This window comes from Lissotriton vulgaris, chromosome 10 (genome assembly GCF_964263255.1).
Source record: "Lissotriton vulgaris chromosome 10, aLisVul1.2, whole genome shotgun sequence".
Taxonomy (NCBI): Eukaryota; Metazoa; Chordata; class Amphibia; order Caudata; family Salamandridae; genus Lissotriton; species Lissotriton vulgaris.
In genome coordinates, this window is record NC_141698.1 from 74,840,068 (window position 1) to 74,867,145 (window position 27,078).

The following is a 27,078-nucleotide window of genomic DNA, read 5'->3' on the forward strand; positions in this document are numbered from 1 at the left end:
ACCGGTAAGCGGCATGTTGAAGTATGTGAATGCTTGCTAAACGATCCTCCCTTCATGGGCCTCTTCAACATCGTATCCTCCTTTTACTTTTAGAATAGTTCACAGCCTCCTGTCTGACTTGACCAGACTTCTTCACGATCGAATGTTGATCGCGTTTTTCATATTCTGAGGTGAGTGCTAATCCGACCTTTGAGTATTAGTGTTGTGATGCGGCTGGCTTTCTTTTTGCTAAACTTAGGTCCCCGTTATTTATTTTATTCCCCAGTTTCAATATCACGGACGGTACTTCGGACCATCAATACAGACTGAATTGGGGGCGTCTAGTTACCACCTCGTGGTAAGTTCCCCGTGCTACTAACTTAGACTGCTTATTGTCTCTACATATCATTCATTATCCAAACAACTCCTAAATGTTCCCTGTAATCTAATATTACTAGTTTCGCCAGCACTGACGGCACCTTTGGACCGCGCCGATAGACTGAACCAGCGTCCTTTTGAATACCACCTTGTGGTGAGTTTGCATTAATTGTTAAATCCGAGGCAGCACTCGGTCTACCACCATTATCATTATTTGACCCGTTGCCTATATTCCGAGCCTATCCCATTGTTAGGGGGTATTGAGATGTTCAGATGATGCCACCAACCCCGGTTTGGCCGCTCTCTTTTCCGTCCGCAATGTCATGCGAATGAATTTGTTCATTTATCGCTGTTTCAACTGTCATTCACTGTACAAGTTCTTATGATTAATTTAGTCTATTATCTAACGCATACTAAATATGTGGCGTAGTAATAACCTTATCCCCTACCTTTTCTTGATGGTACTGATGTGCTTTTTCATTTTGGAATAAATAGGGATAATATTCCTCATTGTTAATCTAAAAATTTATTTTAAATAGGTGTGTCCCCACCCCCGTCCTGATGAAGACCCCACAGCAAGGACAGTAACTGTACCTGCATTTTAGAGGGTCGAAACGTCGACAACCATTTGTATTATCAACTCCACGCCTTATTGCTTTCATTGTTTGAACTATGTGGAGTATGTTGTTTTGTGTAAATACTATTTTGAACCTTGTGGTCCCCATCTCTGCACATACTGTGTAATATGGACAAATGTTGCATATTCATTGATTAATGTGTCACTTGCAAATTTCTTCCTCCTTCCCTTCACTTTATCCTCACAGGATCACTCCCCCCTCCCTTGTTTCTTGGGGCACTGCGAAACCACTAATGTACTTCCGTTTTGATACAAAGTATATATTTGGTATATACATTCACATTGTGATTAAAACAATGTGGACATATTTGTTTCTTGGTTGATTTATTTTCATTTGCTCTGCAATTTGTTAGTTTATTACTGGGACCCCTTCCTCTTATCACTTTCATAACCCAGGTCCCAGTGACATTAGCTGGGTACAACCCTTTATCGATACCCCTCGCCATGTGCGGCTGACTCACAGTCCGCGATTACCAAAATAGGCCCCTACTTCTTTAGATTGAAAACAAAAGACAGTTCTGATACAGGCACCGGTACTGCCGCTCCTCTGGGGGTACGTACGGGTGACTACGAGCACTTGGGCAGAGGCTCTTGCTGCCATGGTCAGAGGCTGAGAGCAGATTCTCATAGACTCGCACCAGGCGGCGACACACACATGCTCCCTGGACTTGATCTGACCGTTTACCTTGGGGTGGGTGGGGGGTGCGGTATCTCTCTCTTCTCCTGCTGTTCTTCGTGGCAGGGTCGGGTTGCTGGGAGACGCCTCGTGCTTCCTGCCTTCAGTGCGGCTCCTCTTTGTGACGAGCCCTTCGTTGCTAGGCAACACCCGGCGCTAGCAACCATCTCGGCCCGGCTTCCCCCTGATGTCAGCGGACTTGGGCCAGCAGCAGCGAAGTGCACAGCGCTCTCGGGGCTCACAGGCCGGTGGCAGTGACACATCGCATAGCGCTTATCGCAGATAACGGACCGGCGGCGATGAAAGAGGCCACGCAGCACTTCTAGGGTTCTTTAGGACCACGAGCCGAGGCGATCACGAGGAAAGTTCCTTTTCACACGCCCTCCTCGCAAGACACTAGCTGGGTGCAAGCACATGCACACACCAGAGACAGGACATTTGTTGGAAACTTTTGTATCCCTGAGTTTCAATAACAGGAGGCCAGCTCTTCTCATGCCCTTGGAGACGTGTTCCTTCAGGACACAGCAAAGTCCTTAGAAAGCAGGGGGGACGTAGCACACAGCAAAGTCTCTTGTCCTCTCCTCAGTTAAAGCAGCAAACTGCAGGCCAGCCCCAGAGCACACAGCAAGGAGTGTACTTCTCCTCAGTCTCTTCAGCTGTTCTTCTTTGGCAGAGGTTCCTCTTGATCATGAAGTAGTCACATTTTACAGGGGTTTCAGCTCTTTCTTTTATACCCCAAAAGTCTTTATTCTCTATGTGTTGGGGATTCTGGAACCAGTTCAAACCAGCGCTGGGTGCACTCTGCCAGTGCACAACTTCATCCTTTGTAAATGTGGGCCAGGGTCTTCAGACGCACCGCAGGAGGTGGAGTCAGCATTCTTATTCAGGCCCAGGTGCTACTCCTCCCACCACTCCAAATGCAGATAGGTCTATTCAGCCTAGTGCTGACTCACCCAGACTCCTGGTCCCCTGTCCCTCTCAAGCCAGACAGTTAATCCACAAACAGGCAGAAGCACACAGAAAGGTTGAACAAGAAAACAGCCACTTTCTAAAAGTGCTATTTTCAAACACAGAATTTAAAAACCATCCTCCCTAAAATATGTTATCATCAAATTCTGAGTTCAGGGATACCAGATACCATGTCTCCATCTTATTCCTATGGGAAGATATGCTGGTAAAATGTTACACAGCATTCCCCATTCTGTCCTATGGGCAAGATGGCCTCTCAATAGTGAAAAATGAAATTGGCAGTATTTCACTATCAGGACATGTTACACACATCAGACCACGTCCAACCGTTCACATACACTGCACCCTGCCCAGGGGGGTACCTAGGGACTGCAATAGAGGTGTCCTATGTGCAGGGGAAGGGTAGGGCCTAGCAAGTGGGGGGCACCTGCTAGGGCGATATGGCAGTTAAACTGCACAGGCACTGCAATGGCAGGCCTGAGACATCATTTTAAGGCTTCTCATGTGGGTGGCACAATCAGTGCTACAGGCCCACTAGTAGCATTTGATTTACCAGCCCTGGCAGACTTAGTGCACTTTACTAGGGACCTACTAGTAAATCAAACATGCCAATCAGGAAGAACCAATCACAACAACAATGTATACAGGGAGCCCTTGCACTTTGACACTGATCATCAGTGGCAAAGTGCCCAAAGCATCTAAACCAGCAAAAACAAAATCCAGTATAGCATCAAAAACACAGTAGATCGACGCAAAACGTCAGGGAAAACCACGCCAAGGATGCCTGGTCTAACCGGTACCAAACTACTCCTCTCCATAAATCCACACTGATGCCAGTGTAGGATTTATTATTCCATGTACCCAGAGGGCACCTCAGAGGTGCACCCTGACCCCTGCCAACCCTGGTGTGGTCTCTGACCGACTGTAGGCAGACAGCCGCCACCAGACATGTTTCTGGACACCTAGGTAGAGAGCCCCTGCTCTCTGAGACCAGAAACAATGCAAATCCTAGGCAGAGGTGTCATGCCTCTTCTCCCAGGATGGGCCAGTCCTCAAAGAGGGAAGCTTCAAAGGCCTGCTGCCTTTGTAATGCCCAGCCTCTACTGCTAGCAGCAGATGGCAGCCCCTAGTTTACACCTACCATCTTGGGTGGGAAAACTGGCAGGAAGATTAAACAATGTTGGTGTGCCCACCTCTGCCAACCCCACCCCTAAGGTAGGGGGGAAGGGGGGAGGGGGAGCGAGGTGAAGCACATTTTTCAGTTCCTGCCATTTATGAAGACAGGGGGGCCTCCAATCAGGGCTAGGCCAATGTCCCCTCCCACAGAAGGATGGCATAATAGAGGGTGCAGTCACCCCAGGTAAGGTGCCCATTGGCCCAACCTCCTACTCCCCTAAAACGCCTCCTAAATTTAGTATTTAGGTGGCTCCCCCTGACATGGCCCTCAGATCTGCGATGACCTAAGAAGCAAGAAGACGATCATGCTTCTGCAAACCTGCAACCAGTCTTGCAGCCAGCGACCTCTGAAATCCTGGGACTCCTAAAATCCTGCTGCCTTCGACAAAGACTCCTATCTCCAGCGAACCTGTCTAGGAAAAAACACACTCCAAGAACACCCACAGCGAGGACCGACCCTGGTAGACAATTCACTGCTGCAAAAGAACTCCAAGAACCGTTGCAGTAGAGGACCGACACTAGTGTTGACGTGACTCACTGCTACTCAAGATCTCTCAAAGACTGCAGTGGTAGAGGACCAGCACTTGTGACAATACGACTCTACCCTGCCTGAAGAAAGCACTGCAACTGGACGACCGCCAAGACCTCAAGAGATCCTCTCGGCCCCACGACCCGCCTGACTGACCGACAGCTCCGTGCCAGAGAGCCTTTACCCTCCTGCCAGTGGCCCTGCTGGTCACCTCCTGCACTGCCTGCCATCTCTGGAAAACGATCTGAAGATAGCGGACCCTCAACTGATCTACAGCCACCGAACGCAACAGTAACTGTGTAGGCTGCCGGCTGAAACTTATCCAGCTCATTGCCCCGCCGGCTGCATGGGTAAAGATCATTGCCAGTATCTACCGCCTGAAATCCGCACCATACGGTTGCTCCGGTCTTCCACAACCGACCCTGCACTCTGTGTGGGTCTGAATACCTGAAGACGTGAACTGCAAGTTGTATACTCGCTGGACACATCCTATAATTTATTACCTCCCCAGGATAATCTTGAACTATTTGAATATTGTACTGTTGACTGTTGCTCATGAAAAGTATCTTTAATTGAAACATACTTATCTTAGCAAGAAGGTCTTGGTCTGACAATAAAATACAAAGTATAATCTTTCTAAAATTAGTCTGATCTCCTTCTGGGGTCACGTGTGCATTACGGATCGTGTGTGCAATAAATGTCTCTCACTCTTCTGTGTTAGACCTAAGACTGCTCGTCCACACCACCACTAACAGAGCACTTTGGGCTTTGCATTGAGCACTGTACACTTTAGGTGCAGTCATGACTCCGCCTGCTCATTAATTCACCTGCACAGGCAGTGAATTAGTGCCGCGTGGGTGGAGCGGCGGTGGAGCCGCAGCGGCATGACGGCTCCATGCCGTCATGAGCACACACCGCCTGTGACTCATGACGATGTGGAGCCGTCATGAGCACAGAAGGGGTTGAGTTAAAAATTATTGTTTTCAGCAAGTTCCTACTATCTTGCAGTGATTTCAGCACAGTAAGCTATTGATACAGTCAATATGTTTGACACTAAATTGCCTCTTCGAAATTACATTTAATTTAGGACTTCAGAGAATCACATATGACTGGAGAGAAACAGCCCAACAAAAGATTCTTATTCAACACTCACTTCAGCTGAAGGGAGTGCTTTTTATTTGCAAGCAAAGTTGATGAAAGATAGAAAAATATACAAAATAAACGTTTGCTGTGTATTGACACTATTTACATACACATTAGGAAAAGAATGGGACTCATGTGACCCCAGAGGAGTGACCATGACCAACAGGTGAGTGACGCTAAAGTGACAGTTTTAAAACAAGGAATTGGTTATTGGAGTTAAAAGGATGCCTATTAAGATTTCAGAATAAATCATGTGTTCTAGAGACTGTTCTAGTGTTCTGGCCTATCCTTTGTAAATTGTCGACGTTCAAACCCTCTATTGTTTGTGGGGTCTCTTCAGGACAGAAATTCTGGGGATTGGAAGAGTGGTAAGGAATTAGTGTTGTTGCAATAAAAGGTGGGCTGTAAAGTAATGAGGATGACAGGAGCTTACCCTAGGCACTTGATGTATACCGTAGGTGCAATAATATTAAAGTCGTCCAACGTCAAGAAATCAATTATGGGTGCAGTCTATGGTAGCCTTCCAAGACTGTCCTTTATAGTAATTAATAGGACCTCCTGAAACGATGGTTTAACAACGTTAGTTCTCATTACGTTCATTGCATGGTGGCAGGCGGAGTGATAGACCACATCTTTGCTCACCAACCATTATTAGTATTATTGCATTGTATCCACTTTCTTCTGTAGTTCATCAGAAGTATGGCAGAGGTATAAGGGTATTTGATTCACCTTCTATACATGGGTGTAGTAATATGTTCAAATTGCCAGTATCTAAAACAACAATAATAGTCAATTATTATGTTAGTAAATTATCTCTCACACACCTAGAACATGGAGGCCCATATGCTTTGTGGACTAAAGAAATTCAATTCAGTTTCAACCCAAATTTGTCAGTCACTAGTACATAAAAATGCTTCATGGCTTTCACAGTTACTGAATACGGTCTACTGCTTCAGAACTACTCGGCTAGATCAAGTCTGCCAACTCTACCACTATACGTGTAGCCTTCCCTCCAGCTCAAAATAAAGGCTTATAGCACCAAAACGTTAATTAGCCTGATGTGGTTGAAGGTTATTTTTAGTATTTAGAGAGTTTATCTTTTGAATTATCATCCCATCAATTCGAAAGCTTGGTCTAAACATCCACCGTTTAAGGAAGCAAATTGGTAAATAGGTGTAAAAAGAGTTATCTGAAATAAATGTTGAGAAATTCTAAATCGCCAAGAGACACTTCCCGTGTGTATCACACATTTCGCTGAAATACAAATCGATAGATCAAACAAGAGGTGAAGCAGTTAATAATTAAATTAACCCCAAGATGTCAAGAGCCTGGGATGAAAATACTGTGTTCTGTTTGCTTTTTAAAAACGACATATCTATTGTTTTATAAAGACAGACAACTGTGGCACAAAGGTAGGTGGAAAAAAAAGGTTAAGTGATTAAGGGGCATATGTATGAAAATCCCCATTTGCGATTCTCAAATAGTGATTTTTTGAGAATCGCTATTTGAAAATTGCAAAAAGGGATTCATGGTAAAAATAAAATCGCAACTTTTTAGCGATTTCTTAGTTTTCCTTACGATTAGCAAATTGCGAAATCGCAATTAAGGAATACTTTCCCATTCATTTCTATGGGCCAGGAGGCCCATAGGAATGAATGTGAAGTCGTTCTCAATTTGCTATTCGCAATTTGAGAATCGCAAATTGAGAATAATTTCAAGGGTGTCATAAGGACACCCCGATGCACGCCTGAAATGAACATGTGTGCTCAAATGGCGCACATACATGCCCTAAGGGCATGTATGTACGCCACATGGCACCTTCACAAATGCCTAAAAGTGCATTTGTGAAAGAAATCGCAAATTACCACCAACTTCAAGTTGGTGGTAATTTGCAATTTCTGAAGGGGGAAATCGCAAAAATTGAATGCTTGTTGTATAGCATTTAAGGAATCTCAATTTGCGATTCCTTAAATGCTTACGCAAAATTAAGGAATCACAAATTTTGCGATGCGATTTTCCTACTACATACAGTTTTGCAAAGTTTTAGTCGCAAACGCTGCATTTTTGCGAATCGCAGCGTTTGCAACTAAAAATTCCATTGAGACATCTGCCCCCAAGTGTGGTACCTGGAGGTAGAACGAGAAGTGTAGAAAATCAATACATAGCAGAACACAATATTAATTAGAACAAAGGTTGTAATTTGCTGAATTCTAACAAAATGCATGCACGGATTACAGCTTGGATTCTGGATAAGCCATAGCAAACAGAGCTCCTTACGTACTGCTTTGAATGTCATGGAAAGTAAATGGCATTACCAGTTTGCATTTCAAAAAACTCTTTGAAGCAGGTCTCTAAAATTGCCAATTTTGCAACTTGTCATCTATTCTATATTGCTCCCCAAGTTTTCAACAAGCACCAAATGAAATCTAGTCGTCAACAAGGTGAAGGCGGTGTGCTTCGCCTACTCAACAGTTCTCATATAGATGCAGAGATCTGAAGCCTTCATGACCAATGGGCAAGATGGTTCGACACAAAGCGGACCAAGAAATGGTGTACGAGACATGGGAGTGCCTGGGAGTGTTGAGGCTGCTCAGAAGGTAGAAAGATAGCAGAGTTTACATGTTTCGAACCCAAAGGAGCAGCAGCATGCAACCCATGTGCAACGTCAAAATCCTTTGATGTGCTTCACTGAGGGAGGGCACCAAGGTGCTACTAAAATGTACTTATTCTGCGGCTACTCATTGCCTATAAGAAGGGTCACCCATACTCAGATTAGCAGATTAGTAACACTAAATAATGAGGAATTGTAAATCGCCAAAGGATGTCAGACTATACCTGACATGGTGTCCTTAATTCCGAGAGCTGTTTTAGGGGGGTGGGGAGGGTGTGTCAAACATCTGAGATGATAAAAAAAGGCCCAAAGGTCGATTCAAACAAAGAAGGTGAACTCAAGGCTATAAATAAGCAACAAATGTAGAAGGTAAAAAATAAATTAGATCTTCCTTCATGAAGGTGTTAGATGAACCTTGGGACACAGGAAAATAATGCAATTGCAAGGCCTGTACCATGAACCTGGTCCTTTGTTGCAGAAGTAGTGTGCAGATAAGTATGCAGCAGAACAGAATATGCAACACATTCTGCACAACAACCTCTTAGGCACACTAGTAAAGGATCCTGTTGTAGAAACCGGATTATGAACAATTGTGGTCCTTACTGACGCTCAGGACATTAGTTCAACTTGCATTGGAGGTGTACACATGCATCTCTGGGCTTCTAAGATGTAGGTTTGGCACAGTTTCCAACAACATCGACAATGAAGCACAATTTCCTGGTGATGGAAAGCGAAAGAGCTACAAAGAATCTTATGCAACATGCTTATTTAAAAGAAAACCACATAGGAAAAACAATAACAACGGAATTTTATTAACCTTTTTTTAATTTATACAGAATCTCACATAATTTCTTTACATACATTGTATAAACAGTTAAAAAGAAACCTCTTAATAGAAAACATATCTACAAAGTTGGAAAGAAAACGACCAGTAGGGTTTGGGAGTGGACAGCTTAAAAAGGAGAAAGAACTGGGATTGAGAGGCACTTTTCTGTATAACATGTTTGAATTGACATTTGATAATCATTTCGTTCCACCAAGGTCATTTAAAGTGAATTATAGATGCAACAGTCACCTTTGTCAGAGTACTGCCGCATGCTTTAAAATAATGCTCACTCACTAATGGACGGTATAATTGGGTTTTAACTGAATAAAAATGTTATTTGTGCACTATAACTGATTTTAAAACAAAGCTGTAAGTCGTGGCCCTCGTTTCTTTTTAATATTCCATCTGACTGGGCATTTCAGAACTAAAGTAAGATGGGAAGGTTAGTCCGAGAGATGCTGTAGTTGACCAACCACAAGAAACCCTTGGTTTACCATGGTGACCTTATGCCGCATGAGTATTTAAGCATTCTGCAATCTGTGCTCTGGATCAAATGGGGAAGCTCTTCATAGTCACTCAAGGGTGATCAGTGGGCGATGTGACCTGTGCAGGGCTTGAATGTTTACTCATGACGCGGATATAGCATTAAGTGTATACCGAGTCTGTGGCCGTCATTCTAAGGTACTGAAACGTTAAAAAACCCCATAGGTTTGAGTGATTTAACATAGTGCTGCACGTATTCACGTGTTGCCATTTTTCAAGACTGAAAGCCAACCCGCCATCGACTGACAACCCACAGCTCCGTTACACACCAAGTTTAAAAAAAGAAAAAAAACACTTGATCCGTCAAAACGGCTGAACACACACTTTAACACTACACTTCCTTAGACAAATCGTAGAATCCTCCAATGTTGTTTCCATGCCACAAAGTGCTACGTCAGAGAGTGAAACACGGCATAGTTACAACAGTTCCTGGAGCCAGACATGCAAACCCTATTGCTTTATATCCAGTATTCTTACTACCGGCTGACAGTCTAGAAGTGGTGTCATGAACCCGGCAAAGCACCAGGTCCGCTGGTGGTTGACCTGCATTTAAGATAGGATGAGGCTCTTTGATGCCTTCAATTAACGTTAGTTGTAAATGTGCTCTTGCTTCAAGCTTTCTTTTTCTTTTTTAATTACATATGCTGTGAATGAGATTCATATTTTGATCACAGGGAAAAACAGATGGGAAGTATAATAGGTTATTCAACATAGTCGAAAAATGCTCAAGCAAGAAATCTCAACTGGATGGATACACAACTAACTGTGCATGTCTTCCTTCGGGTCACATCTAGTTTATAAAACAGTCAAAACCATACTACAATTGGTGGGACATCATTGCTTCAAATTCGAACAAGTGTCTGCTTTATGGAACGGCTTCCTACAAAAAGAAGCGCCATCCACCTCACCGCAAAACTATTTGCCCACTTCACAAACTATACTTTCTTTAGACATAGAATGACGAAAATAATTAAACTTATATACAGGAAATGAAAAAACACTCCTCACACAGTGACTGAATGTCCAGCTCTATTCAACTCTGACCTATGACGCAGAGGTCCAGCTCTGCCCAATAAACCAAGTGTTCATACACAATAGGAGTCGAAACTCTGCGGGATTGCGCCACAGAAGTGGAATAATGCAACTTAACTCTAATGGGTAGGGACACAAGGCTTAAAGATCAAGTGAATAACATTTTCTAAAAAAAACTCAACAAAAAGAAATTATATATATTTATATTTTTGGGATGGAGGTGTTCAAAGATATGATATGCACAGAATCACTACGACAGTTAAAACAGCTAAAATGGGGCTCATGATTAGGACAGAACAATTGATTCCACACTGTTTTAAAAAGTAAAGTAAAGAGGAGGTTTAGAAATTGCTGCAAAAAGAGAAACCGTGTTCAAATAACTGAAAATAGCACCAGGTCATCCACTGACTGCCGCATTAATCCCAAGAGATTTATCCGGCAGAGGCAGAAGTCCTATCACCGAGCCCTGCTTGTCCCTTTGCTATGACAAAGCGCGGCAGACAACTACTCGGCTGCACTCCGCATTGGGAGTGGAGATACTACAAGTACAGCACTTGGTTGTCCTTTTCATAATACATGTGCTCCTTCTAATAATTTACAGAGGTGAAGCTGAGGACATTTAACACCAGCTTTTTTCAGCTAATAAAATCACCTCAATGAATAGGGTCTTGCTTCCTCCCCCACATCTGTGCATATTTCCATTATCAATAAAATACGGTTTAGTGCTGAGCTGAAAACTGCAAGCTATGGTCGGACAAAACAGGATGCTGGCCTCAAAATTCCTTAGATTTATGCAATGGCGCAGTCCGACATGTGCAGATATATGCATGTTCATATTCCGAAAGCCAAAACTGCATGGATTGTTTTTGTGGGTAGTGTCCTGTAAAACCTGTACTGCAAATATTGCATAGGCCAAAGAAAAACAGAGGGTAATAACTTTAAACTGCAATATAGCTGTGTAGGCTTGAAATAAACCGCTTTAATACAGAAACATCTCAGCCAGGCTACAAAAAAGTGCAGCCATAAATTACATAAGTCCCAACAAAAACAAAAGTACTTATTCGATCGGATTGGCAGGCTGGGTCCATAAATATAGTATATTGTGATTGGGGAATTGTGATCATGTGACCACACAGTCTATCACAAAATGAAACTGCATCAAGGCGACGTCTTTTAAAGAGGTCTGGCTTTGAACCTTTTGTGTTTGTCTCCATCTGTTATTATCTTCTTGCCTGACACACTTCAATCTTTTTCTTCAACTCATTCCGCTCCGCTGGGGTAAAGAAGATACACGAAGAAACCTGCAGAGAAAGGTAGAAGTTAGTGCCAATCTGAGGAGAAATTCGCAGCTTTGGAGCAGGACTATAAATACTAAGGAAGTCAATAACTAAAACACCAACTGTGGGGAGGGAAGGGTCAACAATCCACACATCTCCAAGTGCTAGCACTTTTTCTGCCTGCATCGCCTAAGCAAGATCTATTGGCTTTGTCAACGTGTTTTAAGCCATGTTTTACATGTTTTACAGTCACCTGCGTTGCCTCATAGATGGGCTGCCGTCGAGTGGAAACGCATGGACGCAAAAGCATGAGAGCACCACAGGCAATGACTGCACACACAGTTATAAACTATCAAGATTGTGGATAGGATGATATGATGACTGTCAAGAGGCCTACTGTCAGGATACCCACGGTCATCGAGCCCAGGTGCTTTCCCCAAAAGCAGTTTGTATTCTTGAACTTGAAGTTTTGCTTTTCCAGCTACACGAACAGGTGGGCCTTTCCATCTCAACAGTGAGTCCTGCAATCTCCGCTACGTTGTTTTTGGGTAAGATTCAAGGGCCAGCGGTCACTATTTTTCTGGGGTGAACATAAACCCAAACCACATATTGGCTTGTGCCTTCAATCAGGTATGCACTTCCTTTGTATTAAAAAACTGTAGATGTGTACACATGAGGGGGGACAATTATTTGTTAATCTTGAAGAGGGTATAAATGACCAGGTCTCTTTCTCCCTGGAAGCATGCTACTCATCAAAATATGGATCCCCAGCCTTTCACCCAGGCGTGATCAGGTACACGTTGTTCCAGTGCATGCTTAATTTATGTTTTTTGGGTACTTGAGATTAATGTGAATGAAATATACAACATATAAGCACACTGCCCTGTGTCTCAGCTGGAGAGATGTAGCACGCAATGCTGATAATGAAGGTGCCTTCTTGAAGTCCATGAAACCAAGGTGGACCTTTAATCTGGCTTGGGGAGGTTGTTCCCTGCTATTTTATTGTTCACTTATCAGCGCCTCGGAGGCTTGTAAGGTTTGGGGAGGACCTTTAAACTGCTGTAAGGAGACCTGAAATTCCTCTATGTACACAATAAAGTCCATCACGCGGTAAACCTAGAGTACAGTTAAGGCAGAGAGCACTGTTCTCTCCATTTCGCTGGTCATGCACTGCATTTATAAAGCAGTGGCGACTCCTCCGTTACAGTGGAGAAGCGTTGCTCTACTGCTTCGCAGCAGTGAAGTAAAGGAAACTTAAAATGATAACTGTGGTATTATCATTTTATGTTTCCTTCTGCTGCAGCTTTGCGTTTGGGGCGGGGCTGCTCAGACATCAGAGGAGCAGGGGATGAGGGGTTTGCCCACTCCTAATTGCACATGACTGATTGGTGGACCCTCTTGGCCCTTTTGTGAATACAAAAAGATGAATTTGGTATGGGTGTTAGCGCAGTCATGCCCTCTAGACTCGAAAACAGAGTTTGCTATCTGGTTTTTAGCTGTAACACCCAGACCTAGGAATATAAGGCCCACATGCATCAACCTATTTAGGAAGTGCAAACGGTGCGAATTGCAAAATTCGGCCGTTTGCGATTCCTAAATAGGTTTCTGGGATGCATCAAGCATTTTTGGTGAAATCGCGATTTTTAGCGAATTCCAACAATGAGATTGCTTTTAAGGAATCGCACATTTGCGATTCCTTAAAAGCAATGCACGAGTAATTTTAAAATTGCGAATTCGCAAATCTGGGGTGCAAATTACCACAAGGTTGAACCTCGTGGTAATTTGCGAAAAAGTGTTAAAATGCTCTAATTTGCATTTTAAAACACTGTCATGTTACAGACACACATGTCCTTAGGACATGTGTGTTTGAAACATGCACTTCAAAATACATTTCAGGGGTGCAGGGGTCCCATGGAATGCATCAACATTTTGCGAATTCTAATTTGCGAATTCGCAATTCCCATTGATTCCTATGGGCCTTTTGGCCCATAGGAATCAATGGGAATTGCGAAATCGCAAATTGGAATTCGCATAATATTTGCGATTCGGTAAAAATTGCGATTTTTACCGAATCGCAAATTTTATGCACTTTCAATCATGCATCCCGTTTTGCGATTCCTTATTTGCGATTCGGTAAAAATCGCAAATTAGGAATCGCAAAACCGGACTTTGATGCATGTGGCTGCTAATGCTTTGTTTTCCTTGGGTTTTTTGAACTTCGATGACCCAATAAGCACCGAGTTGTTTGGAGTCTATTGTATCATTCTCAAGGCGCTCTTGAGCAGTAGTTCTCAACTGCTTCTTAACCTTTTGACCTCTGCGAATCGACACTTAACATGTTATTACTGGTATCCGGTGGCCTTAACTCCATCATTATTGGAATTCAGGGATCCCTACTGAGGCCAGGAAGCCCAGCTTAAGTAATTCCAATGATTTGAACCTTCAAACAAGACAAAAAATGTACAGAAACACATTTATACAAATACCCGAATGATTAAATATTTTATTTATTTCACACGTATGAAGAAAAAAAAATCAAAATTTCATTTTAATGAGGTGGTTGTGGCTTTTCTAACTGCAACTGAGGACACTCATCATCCATACTATATTATGTTTAAAGAATTTGCACTGCTCCCACCAATCATTCTGAAGACACCAACCTAATTATTAGCATCCATTGGCAAACTCCTGTACGTTTAAAATTTTCAGATTTACATTTTGTTCCTTATTAAATACACTTTGAGTCAGTTAATAGTATGTAATTTTCTAAGCAGTCACAGACCCCCTGAATAGACCACAGGTCGAGAACCATGGCCCTAGAGCAATGGAGACAGGGATTTCAGTGGGGAAGCAGCAGTGGAGGGAGAGTGCGGGACAAAGCGTGCACTTTCATGGAGTGCCCAACTAAATAGAAAAAAGTAGTTAATTGAAAAGCCATAAATTACATAAGTCCCAACAAAAACAAAAGTACTTATTCGATCGGATTGGCAGGCTGGGTCCATAAATATAGTATATTGTGATTGGGGAATTGTGATCATATTGTAAAATTCCCTATCTTTCACCATTGTATTTTCCTTAGCACCTGCTCTGTGACAACTACTAGAATCTAGACAGTCTCAACGTCCGGCTGCTTGTGACCATTCTTGAATTGGTATCATGTGTGGAGTATAGCGTTAGGTGCTATGCACAACGCTATAATGCCCATACATTTCAACATTGTCCTCATTGCCAGAGACTGTCCTTTCTGGCAAAGGACAGTTTGATATCTTTGTGCCAAAATGTTCTTTTGTATCGGGAATGCCTTGGCCTTTCTGAGGTTAGTGTTGCTTCCTCCGGGAATAGGGATAATTTCTCTAAGTTTAAGGAGAATCTATATCTGTGCAGCATTTGTAGCACTGTCTGGATGCTTCTTTCGTATCGTGTCAGCAAATTGGCTTTTACCAGACAATTGTCCAAGTAGGGATACACATGTATCCAGTTTCTCAAGTGAGCAGCCACCAAAGAAGTCATATCATAATAACCTCAGCGCCAATTTTATCCTAAACAGGAGCACCCTGAATTGGTAATGTACAACGATTACCACAGCCCTGATAGATTTCTTATGTCTGCTATACATTGGGACGAGTATGTATTGATTATTGTATCTATACAGCATACACTGTTGCCTAAGATGTGTCCTGGTGCTAGACAGGAAACCCGGAGAGGTGGTGGCTTCTCAAAGTGGATTTTAAAGATTACAAAGAAAAATCTTTGGCTTTCTCAGAAGCATAAAAGGTCCTCCATGTGGAACAGAGATGGAGGCAGGTTGTTCCAGGAGTGAGATGCTTGGAGGGCAAAAGATCTACCTCCAGTGCAAAGACATTCAGATTTAGGGACACCCAGAGTTAGCTAAGTGCAGAAGTATGGATGGACGGTAACACTGGAATTTTGCTGTAGGTATACTGGGCCGCTACGATGAGTAGCTTTATGCACCATGCAGAGAGATTTAAAGATCACTCGTTTGGGTACTGGCAGCCGGTCGAACTTCTCCAGGGCCATTGTTACCGAAGACCTTCAGGGCAAAAAGTGATAGTTGAGCTGCACTGTCTAAATTCTATAGAACCCATTAAGCAAATAGTCAGGTCCTCAAAGAGACAGAGTTGCAATACATGAGCCGGCTCAGGATGGTTGCCTGAACCACTACTGATCATATATGCTGGCGTAATAATGGTAGACTCCTACAAAAGGTTTTGCGCAGGAATAAGAATGCTTGACCTTAGAAGAAAGATAACTCCGGATCAAATTGGAAGCACAAATTCCTTATTGCTGCCACCAACTTGGGGAAACCCTCCTCAGACCAAGGCCATATGTAGTTAGGTGTCCTTGAGATTTAGAATTACCCAACTTAGTCCTTTTTAAAACTTTTTTTAGTAGGATGATTTCTTGCAATGTGGTCATCTTTAACTTTAGGGTTTTCATGAACTGGTGCAAGAATCTGGGTTCCAAAATAGACCGGTGTAAGGTTTGGTTTTGACATCGAGAAGTATCCAGAGTCACTTCCTGGATGTGCTCCTCCTTGGCACCTTATCTACTGTTTATTTTAAAATATATATATATTTTTTAGAAGTTTTTCACTACTTGTGGCAAGTCAAATAGCTGTTTTTTTTGCTAGCTCTCTTTTTTGGTTTCACAGATGGTGGTTCGTAATGAAGCTCTATGCAATAACCATGATGCAGGATACAGAGTAATCATTTGTCAGTGAAGAACTGCCTTGGCTCCTTGAGTAACCTTCCTATTCTGTGGCCTATGGGTGTTATGTGTTGGGCCATCTATTTGAGAGTGATTTTGACACAAGTCTGAATCTCTTGGGGCAGACTCTTTCCTCAGGCCCTGCCTCAGTTTTGTGGGGTACTGCCACTGTGTGGCTGAGCTCTACGCACTATTCTGCAGCATTTGTGTGGCCTACAAGATACTGGTCAGAAACTCCACCCATACCGTTGTTTCTGGAAAGGGGCATTCCATTAAAGGAGCCTCTAAACTGCAAGCACCCCCATAACCTTTGCGGTTTTGTTGTTCTTTCGCATTTGTTGGAGCGATTCATCCACTGCTGCTCCAAAAACGGCTTGTCAGAAAAGGCCATATTGATCACCGATGCCTGTACCTCTTGCCTATACCCTAAAACCTTTCAACCAGACATGCTTTCTCAGGGTTGTACCTGTGCACATCTGTCTGCTGTATCTAGTGCAGATTTTATACCGGCATCAGTGATGGCGTTCACATCCTGTATCACCATCTTAGCTCACTTCCTTCTAGGTTTGGAAGATGTTGGATTAAGTATTCCACCCCTCCCACTGCTGATGCTCATGTCTGTTCAGGAAGGCATTCGAGTTAGCGATCCACATTTTTTCATCCCCACCCTGTTATTGTCCTTGTGTGGAGACAGTGGTACAAAAGGGGGTGGTGATGGACGGAGCATCTGAATCAAACACTCACACCCAGTCAAAAGATCAGGGTTTAATCCATGTACCGCTTGTGTGGAGACAGGCCAGTGGCTGTAGAAGCAATGGCACTTATCTGGTTGTGGACACCAATATAGTCCACCAAGGCATTGCTCTCGATGTATACAGGGTCTTGTAAAGATTTGTCTACATTTTTGTTCTCAACTATGGGTGAAAAAATCTTGGAAGAGGCAAACTCCCAAAAGACATCCTTCCCTGGGTCTAAGATGCTTGACAACATTGGCACAAACCATTTCTTCTGTGAAGGGAGCAATGTTTTGAGTAGAAAAAATAATTCAGTTTGTTCCTCCTTTATATGTACTCTGTATCGGTCTGCTGTCCTCTTAATAACAACATCTTCAGGGGAATAAGTATATGCACTCTTCTGGGGAGTCTATCTCCAGGTCCTGCCAGCCCTGTCTGTTGAGTCAGAGTCTTGAAAAAAGTCCCTGTTTATAATGCTTCTCCACCTTGTAGAAGAGTTCTTGCTACTTTTGCGGTACAGATGGGCTGATTGGTCTTTTCCTCTCCTTTATCCTTGCTGAGATTATGAAGACCGTAACGGATTCATTGAACTCCTTTTTGAAGCAGTATTACTGTTTCGGCTTCAATTCGTTCTTCCTCTTTCTCAACTTCACGAGCACGTGGCTTGACTTCAGGGTTCTTTTCCCTTTGGACTTCTTTTCCCTCACCAGTACAGTGTCAAGCCAGAGAGAGCGTTTGCCCCAAATGTTGTCCCTGTGCTTGCGCCCAGCAGGATCTTTGCATTTTGACTTCCTTTTAACTACCGATGGCTTTGGTGTCAAGGATGTCTTGGGAGACTTCAACTGAGTATTTCTTATATCCTGTCAATTTCAGAACCTTTGTCTGCAATTCCTCTCTTAGTCGACATCCCTCTCTTCAACATTGGGCCCTACCTCCTGCGATTCTTTAGTTTCTTTGGGGTTTTCCTCTTCACTCAATAGCCCAAAGTCCTTGAAAGAGGGCTGTTTGGACTGCAACTGCATCATGGCATAGTTTGCCCACTGCCAAGAACCCCGGGAAGAAACTTTCCACAAGCCTCTCATCTTTTGGTCTTGGGCAGGCAGAGATTATGGACCTTGTGATACTCTTTTGGTGAGAGTTTGTGGGGGCCCTTTGGGCAAAATCTAAAGGGGGTATTTCTCATAGAAAATTCCCTCTATGAGAGAGTTTATCTGGGGAATCATTAATTCCAGCGCAAATTCCCCTGGTAATTTCTCATTTTTAATGATATCACACACGGAGCCTCCATTTGCGCTGAAGTGGAGTCTTGAGGCGAAAAACCACAGATATGCATAGTGATCACATTATCTTGATTCATTCAGTTACTCCTGCCATATCTCCTCATTTTTGACCAAAATCATAAACACTTGGCTTTCATCAGGCTGTGTTCCTGAATCCATCCAAATAGGCCAAGTTTCAGACATTCTCAAACAACCAGGAGCGAACCCAAACAACCTCAGACCTATCCCCAACCTTCCTTTCTTACCCAACACACTGGAGAATTTTGTCCTCCTTCAACTCAACTGACACAAAGGAATTCAACCTCCACGACCCTTTCCAATCAGGATTCAGGAAAGGCTGTAGCACCGAAACTGCCATGCTCAATATTTCCGATGCTATTCCCAGGTCTTTAGATGAAGGTGACGCCTGCCTCCTAATCCTACTTGACCTATCTGCAGCTTTCAATACAGTACATCAAGACTCTATCCTCTCCCCATCCTATTGTAATGTCTAGAAGGAAACCCTCACTTCCATTTTGAATCAAGCAGGGGTCAAATATCAGCTATTTTGGGACACCCAACTCTACTACAAATTAAAATCAAGGAAACATTGATATTGTTCCAACACCAGAAATGGACATGGTTGCTATTCACGCTGCTTACTGGTGCTGAAAAAGGAGAGGGGACAGATTAGAGCGGAGCCTTCGCAATGCATTTCTGCGGAAAGAGAAAATTAAGATGCTCACATTGGCTCAGGTTCGGTCAGTCCTAGACCCCTGAAGACTGGATGATTGCGTTGGACTTATAGGACACTGACTTCCACATCGCCGTCCAGTAGGCTCACAGCCGTTGCCTGTGATTCATGGTGGGCCCTGGTCATTTCCAGTTCATTGTGCTCCCCTTCGGCCTCACCAGTGCTCCTCAGGTGTTTACGAAAGTGATGACAGTGGTTGTAGCACATCTTTGGAGGTCAAGCATTCTAGTCTTCCTCTACCTTGACTGCGAGGCTCTCCCAGACCGTTGTCGCCCATCTGCAGACTAGGACGAACCTATTGCTGCGGTTCTCTAACAACATGGCAAAGTCGCACTGACTCCTCCTCAGATTCACCCTTTCATCAGGCCCAAGTCGTCCTAGTGGCTCCACAGTGGACACAAAAACTATGGTATCTCAAACTCATGAGCATCTATCCTCCTGTCTGGCAACCCCATTGGCAGGACCTCCTGCTGCAGCAACCAGGCAGGACTTGAACACGAACCTGCACACTGTCCACCTTCATGTCTGGAAATTGAGTGGGGGCAGATGAGGGTTTTCAATCTTCCTTCAGAGGTCTGTGATGTCATCTTGGCAGAGCACCACCTCCCCCCCAATAGGGTATAATACTCCAGCTGTTGGGATAAGTTTCTAGCTTGATGCTGCTAACGCCATATGGACCTTCTTTCTGCATCTGTGTCAGAGGTGTTGCTGTTTGTCTGGCCTTTAGCCCCACAAGGACTTGTAATGGACACACATGCTGGTTACCTGTTGGCTATTTCAGCTTTCCTGCAGTTACTAGATCAACCATCACTGTTCAAGTCCCCGTTAGGGATTCACTTTCTGAACGGTTTGCAACATTTGGTCCCTCATACCATTTTGTGATGCCTCAATGGGTCCTCAATCTGGTCTTCGTATACCTCAGGTGCCCCCCCCCCCACGCTTTCAGCCCCTACACAGCCGCGGTTTTGGCCCATCAAGACGATTTACCTAGTGGACATTACATTGGCCTGGAGGGTCAAAGAGATTCAAACTCTGTTGGTTCACCCTCCATACAGCAGCTTTTTTCCAGATAAGCCGGCCCTTCTGACAGATGCCTCTTTTCTGCTGCAGGTAGTCATCCTATTTCATGTCCAGAACATCATGCTACCTATATTTTTCATCCCACCTCATCCTTTTAAGGAGAAGGAGCGACTGGACCCAAAAAGAGCTCTCTCTCTTCCTACATCGATTGCACTAAAGCCCATCGGTGGTCGATCACCTTTTCATTGGGTTGACTGGAGCGAAGAAGAGCAAGGCTTTGCAGAAAAAGACAAATCTCCCAATTGATTGTACTCTGCAATAAGAAATGCTATGCATTAGCTAAAAAGTAGTCACTTGAGGGCTTCCGAACCCATTCCACCAGGGCCAAGGCCCCTTTTACTGCATCAGCACGCAGAGTATCTGTCCTGGACATCTGACAAGCTACCACATGGACATCCCGCCACACGTTCACAAAGTGCTACTGCTTGGACTGTTACGCCTGTCGAGACAGGCATTTCACCAGAGTTTCCAGATCCAGTGTGACCCCCCCCCCCTCGCCCTGGGAATATTCTAAGGTGCGCAATAGAATTTTCAATCAGAAGAGACGATGCTCTCATGGAACCAATAAGGTCCCCTGAACTGTGTAAAAAAAGTGCAGTTTTCTCCCTATGACATCTAGTAAGATGGATTGTTTGATTACAGCATCCAATTACAAAAAGAAATTGAGTTCTTTGGCATCCAATTCACGTTGGTGGTTTCCTTGTGTATCAAGATGCCTCCAAACACAATTTGTTATGAGTCTATTGACTAAAGGAGGGGAACTGGTGATGTGAGTACACCCCAATGCTGGGCACTTTAATCAAAAAGTTAATAAAACAAATTTAGTTATCCACATTTGCATTGGGGCTTAGTCCCAGCCCTCTATCGTTGGTCTGTTCCACTGTCATTCACATTTTGTTTCCGCCCACCAATCATACAGCAAGGGCCAATGGGTCCATCCACTTTAGACATTGGCACTCTTCCACTGAGTGACAGCATGTTGGGTGACCACATTTTTAGTCATCATTGTGCGGTAAAACTGCAGTTTCAGGGTACGCTAATTAAAACGAATAGTAAGTGTTCTTTGTGTCAATAAGAATTATATTTGCCTGTGACATGCAATAAACCTTAAAAGTGTTTCCCTGCCTGTTCCAAGACCATCTGTAAGCTAAGAAGCTCCTGTACTTTTATATAAAACTAACATTCAATGTATAAATATTCTTTTAAATTACACATTTTAACAGCAAATATGTATCTGACCTACTTGGATGGCAGGATCATTTTCTACGTGTTATTCTGTTTGCGACTCGTACAAGGAATTAAATAAAAAATGAATAATAATCCTTACACAGCTTTCCAAGGTCAGACCTACTGTCTTTGCCAGTACCTGCCTCGCCATCTATGTACACGTTCAATATGTATGGATATTATCATTCATAAATAATATTAAATTATGAAAAGATGCAGATGTACCTTGTTTTGAAGGAAACATGCCACTTGCTGAGACCATGGAAGCCTACAAAAGAATAGCAAAAATAATTAAGAATTCAACTTATGTTGTGCAGAAAATGAAAGTAGACTGTTGCGATGCATCTGTAAACATATCTTGTTATAATATCTCCAATTACATGGATCTTGCAACTGGTATGGTACAGCTATGTACAGCGCTCCGATACCTGGCAGTTATGTTTGCGCATTATAAAACTCTCAAAATAATATATGTACCCAGTTACAGAAAACCACCAGATAAAAGTCTGCCGATAGCATTTTAGCATATTGACAACTCTTTCATAGTCTGCTCTCCAGGTGTTTTAAAGAGGTGTGACCATAGATATTTGTGTCTTGTTAAAGGAACCTCAGGAACCCAACATAATTGCGGTCATTGTGGGCCAGATTCTTACGTAAGGACTCTTTTGAAGATGGTCAATGGATTAATCCTCATCTCAGCTGGGAGAGAGTTCCAGATTCGTTTGGCAGACCTAGTGAACATGTGGGCGTAGGCTTTCCTTTTTTGAATCTCGGGGGTTCCAGAGGGAGGGAGACTAAGGTCCTTAGATTGTGCTATTTTCATCAGGATCCTGGTTTTGAAAGGGAGCCAAAAGAGACATGAGGGAGGGTATCATGCGGTGAAATGGTCTCTTCCCAGTTAGTAGTCTGACCACTGTGTTAATTTGCCCCGAGAGGAACAATTCATAATTAAGATAGGCAAGTTAAGGTTGTACTCTCACAGTCTATTCTAGATACAGCCAATGATTGCACTGCAGTCTTGAAGTCTGGTGGATGGATGAATAGTTTCACTTTCTTGAGGAGAAAACAAGCACTGAGTGCGACCGCCCTGATATGGTTCTTGCATGTTGAGGTTCTTGTCCAGGGTTATCCCAAGGGATTTCGTTGAATGGATGATTAGTTTGAAACAGAGTGCTAGGGTGGTTGATCCATTCCTGAATGGGGAGGGAGCTGTAGGTGGGGGAGATGAGTAGGAATTCGTTCTTCGTGGAGTTTTTTTTAAGATGGTTACTTGAGAACTAGGTTTGGATTTTCTTCAGAGTGTAATTGATGCAATGTTATAGTCTGTAGAGGCAATGTTGAAGTAGATCTGGTTATCAACTGCTTACATGCGGTATTAAAGGTTTGCTTGATTGAGGATTTGAGTCAGCAGTTCCATTTAAAGGTTGAAAAGTGTAGGAGAGATGATGGATCCTTGAGGGACTCCAAGATTAACAAGCGACCTGTTAGAGAGCGAGCCTTCAGGTTTGATTCGTTGTGACCGATCTTGCAGGAAGGAAGTGCACCATTTAAGGACGTTAAAAGATAATCTCATTCTGTATTCTAGTAACTCGAAGAGGATACTTGATTGACTAAGTCAAATGCAGATGACAGATCGAGGAGTGCAAGTATGCATGGATTTTTCTGGTGCAGAGTTTTGAGTGTGTCACCTATAATGTGTAGGAAGGGTATTTCAATGCTCTGACCTGGTCTAAAGGCTGATATGAACAAGTGCAACAATTTGAGCTGCTCAATGTGTTGTTAGAATGGATTTCTCTAAAACAATCAACACTTTCTCCAACAGTTTCGTAAGCAAGGGGATGCTTGGCATCGGAAGAAAATTATTTACATTCTTCTATTCAGCCCCTGTTTTTTTCACAAGTGGTGTCACTTGGGCAATCTTTAGACATTCTGGGACTGAGACTTGTGTTAGGGATGAGTTCACGATATTAGTGGAGAGGTGTACAACGAGCTGACTGTGCTCCTTGAAGATTCAAGATGAGAGGGTCATTAAAGGGTGAGGTCTGTTTCACTGCTACTATAGATTCACATATATCTTCACTTAGGGTTCTGAATTTGTGTGAAGTAGCCTCGTTTTTGGTCTTCATGGATACTAATTTTAGACATTATATAGCATGGCACATAAGAGCTAAACAAACCTGGATCTACCTTTAACAGGTTCGAGTTAGTTGTTGGCTATGCAAATGCATAATGAGACATCAGCTAGGCTGAAATTAATCATCAAGTGGCATCAGGGGAAGTTCAACACAAAACTTTGAAGGAAGCCTCTACATGTAAAACTCAAGATTTTATGTGAACTGCATTTCATTTTAACCTTTAATGATGGGCATACAACGAAATTTAAAAAAGTGAGAATTTTAAGCCAGCAAGTGTACCAGAAACTGAATAGGTTTTTAAAAACCTGGTCTAGTTGTGTATTTAAATGGATTTAAACGTCTCTGCTTTCACATGCACCTCTGAGGGGACACACATGGAGAATTTGAATAATTCATGGTATGCCTAGTGTGCCTATGGGCTTGGGAAGAAAAGGAAATGAGTTCTTGTTCAACTCATTCCACACTTCTCTCAACCATGCCAAATTTGAAAGAAATGTGCCAAGCACTACATTTCACAAAACAGCCTCCCTAACAATTCAGATTAAAATAAATGTTACCTAGCTGTATTCACCAGCTTGCTGCATCTTCTATGCACACTCACCTGCAACAAAGTAGGGGGATGAGTTTCTCTTCATGGGAAACGACATTGGGGACAGTCAATCTTCTTCCAGAACCAATAGAAAGGGGAACTTATGAACGAGGGGAGGGAGAAACCATAGCAAAACACCAGTGAGAAAGAGGGATGTGGAGAAAGAAAAAAGCAGCATGGGTAGACGCCTATAAACACTGGTCTTTCCACCAGTTGATGGAAGACTGATGTTCCTGTAGGCTGCTCTTTCAGGGTGCACACTCTAACCCTTCATGAAAGTTGGGTATAGAGAAGCAACAGGGGAGAGAGTGTGAACCCTCTAATTTGAATTAGGGGACAAGACTGCTGTTCCTAAAGTATGCTCTTACAGACTATCCTCTATTCCTTCAGGACACCTCTGGACACCCTCATTGTAAAGCTCTAATGGAACTCAAAATAATGAAAAAAGCTTCTCTTTGGAAGATAGGACTAGCTAAAGTTGTGCGCCATTGCTGTCAACATTGACACTGACAACTTGATAAGAATCTACATGAAGCATCTTTTACAAACATCTGTATTTGGCTTACTTAAAATGTTTTGCAGGCCCTTCATGAAGAAAGGTCAGCTTCTTCAGTTAAACATTTTCCAAAGAAGTACTGTTGTGTTAGAAGACTTCTGCATTTTCAATGGCGTGCGTAAGGAATCTAAGATGTCAGTATCCAGGGTTCATCCACTAACAAGGACATGATGAAAGAACTAAGGAGGTCTACGGGCCATACTTTTGAATGTATGACTGCTATGATTAAGTACATAGGATACCCAGAGTCATAACGGAAGATAATAATCCAAACTTAAGAATTCTAGAGAAATGCCAGCGAGCCTTCCACAAACTATTGATGCAAAGCATATTCCACAATGGGAACATTGGTGGCATGGACTTAGGTCAATGTGACTTCCTTAATTTTCACTGAGAATGTTCTGATGCTCAAAACTAAACCACTCCACAAATGTGCTGGAGGAGGACTGGCTTGGAGCATTTACTGAAGAGCTATTTATTTTTGATATTTGATAAAGCGCGAACAATTGCCCGCAGGCGTCTCAGCGCTAATACTATTGCAGACTTATCCTATACTGGGCCTGATATTTTTAGAGGTTAAACAACCAAGTTTTCAGTTGCTTTCTAAATGACATGAGGTTTGGGCTTGTCCTGATAGATTGAGGGAGTGTGTTCCACAGTTTTGGAGCAGCAACCAGAAAACGCCGATCTCCCCAAGTGACCAATTTAGTGCGAGGCACCACCAAGTCGTTAGAGTTGGCTGAACGAAGAGGTCGGGAAGGATTGTATGGGATAAGCTGGTCTCAAGAATTGAGGTGCTTGTTGATGCAGTGATTTATAAACTATGCATAAGGTCTTAAATGTAACTCTATTCCTAATGGGGAGCCAGTGATAGCTTCTAATGGTGTTGGCTATAGGTTTGTATCCGGGAATTCCCGAAAGAAGTTTGGCAGCTGCGTTCTGCAGAGTGGGCTAAAGAACGGTTATGGATTAAACCAAGATCTTTTGACTGGGTGTGAGTGTTTGATTGGTTCAGATGCTCCGTCCATTACCACCCCATTTTGTACCGCTTTTGGCCGCCATAAGTGTGGCAGGGTATGCTCAGACGTGAGTCCCTTGCTCACTTTGCCACTGGATTCAAGCAAGCCGGGCTGAAGACGGCTGGAATGCCGAAACCGGTCCTCGGAAGCTTGTTTCCGGTCCAGGGAAGGCATGGCTTGGCAGTTCGGGCTGGACTGTTCCCATGAGGCACAGGGTCAGACTGATTTGCATATAGCCATGTCTGAACTGGGGTGGCAGAGTGGGCTAAAGAACGGTGATGGATTAAACCCAGATCTTTTGACTGGGTGTGAGTGTTTGATTGGTTCAGATGCTCCGTCCATTAGCACCCCCTTTTGTACCGCTTTTGGCCGCCATAAGTGTGGCAGGGTATGCTCAGACGTGAGTCCCTTGCTCACTTTGCCACTGGATTCAAGCAAGCCGGGCTGAAGACGGCTGGAATGCCAGAAACCGGTCCTCGGAATGAATATGCTACTTACCAGTATGCATCTGTTCTTGGCATGTAGGGCTGCTAACATTCATATCTTAGCATTAGATCGCCACCTAGTGTTGGGTCCGGATGATCGCACATTGTTGTCCTGGAAGAGTCTTCGAAGTATCCTGAGATGGGTGGCTCCTCCCCTGGACTACAGTGCGCATGGGCATCGGCTCCATCCCCAGATTGTTTTTCGCCATTGTGGCAGAGGATGGAGTGAAAAGTGTAAAGGATGTCCATGCTAATGATTGAATACAATAGTATATCTGCAGCTGCGACGGGCACCGGGGAGGAGGGTGGGCGATATGAATGTTAGCAGCCCTACATGCCAAGAACAGATGCATACTGGTAAGTAGCATATTCAGTTCGAGGCATGTGGGCTGCTAAATTCATATCTTAGCATAGAATACATAGCAGTCCCTCCATTAGCGGCGGTTGCCCGTGCCAGCTGCAGAAACCTGAAAAAGTGTTTTGAGAACAGCCTGCCCTACAGCCGCTTGCTGTTTGGAATGTACATCAACACAGTAGTGTTTTGTAAAGGTATGTGGTGTAACCCACGTGGCTGCTCTGCAAATGTCCTCTAGAGGAATGTTTCCTAGGAAAGCCATGGATGCCCCCAACTTGCGTGTGGAGTGTGCCTTTGGGGGTATTGTTAAAGTGCGCTTGGCTTTTTGATAACAGATCTGAATGCACTTAACAATCCATCTGGCTATTCCCGCTTTGGAAA

At 43.4% G+C, this 27,078-nt stretch overlaps 1 protein-coding gene across 3 annotated transcripts in view; it reads right to left on the bottom strand.

The window, feature by feature from the left end:
- Positions 1 to 8,905: 8,905 nt before the first annotated feature.
- The window catches only part of LOC147684697 (uncharacterized), a 292,946-nt gene continuing 274,773 nt past the window's right edge, over positions 8,906 to 27,078 (bottom strand). For 2 of the 3 annotated variants that reach the window (XR_015300652.1, XR_015300653.1), the window contains 3 exons: positions 21,784 to 21,826; positions 10,256 to 11,800; positions 8,906 to 10,210 (listed from right to left, as the gene is read on the bottom strand). Coding sequence is in view for 1 of the 3 variants with exons in the window: in XM_086940535.1 (XP_086796661.1) it covers positions 11,720 to 11,800; positions 21,784 to 21,826 (124 nt within the window). In the remaining 2 variants the exon portion in view is untranslated. Of the gene's footprint in view, positions 11,801 to 21,783; positions 21,827 to 27,078 lie in introns of all 3 variants that reach the window. The other variant, XM_086940535.1, reaches the window with a different exon arrangement.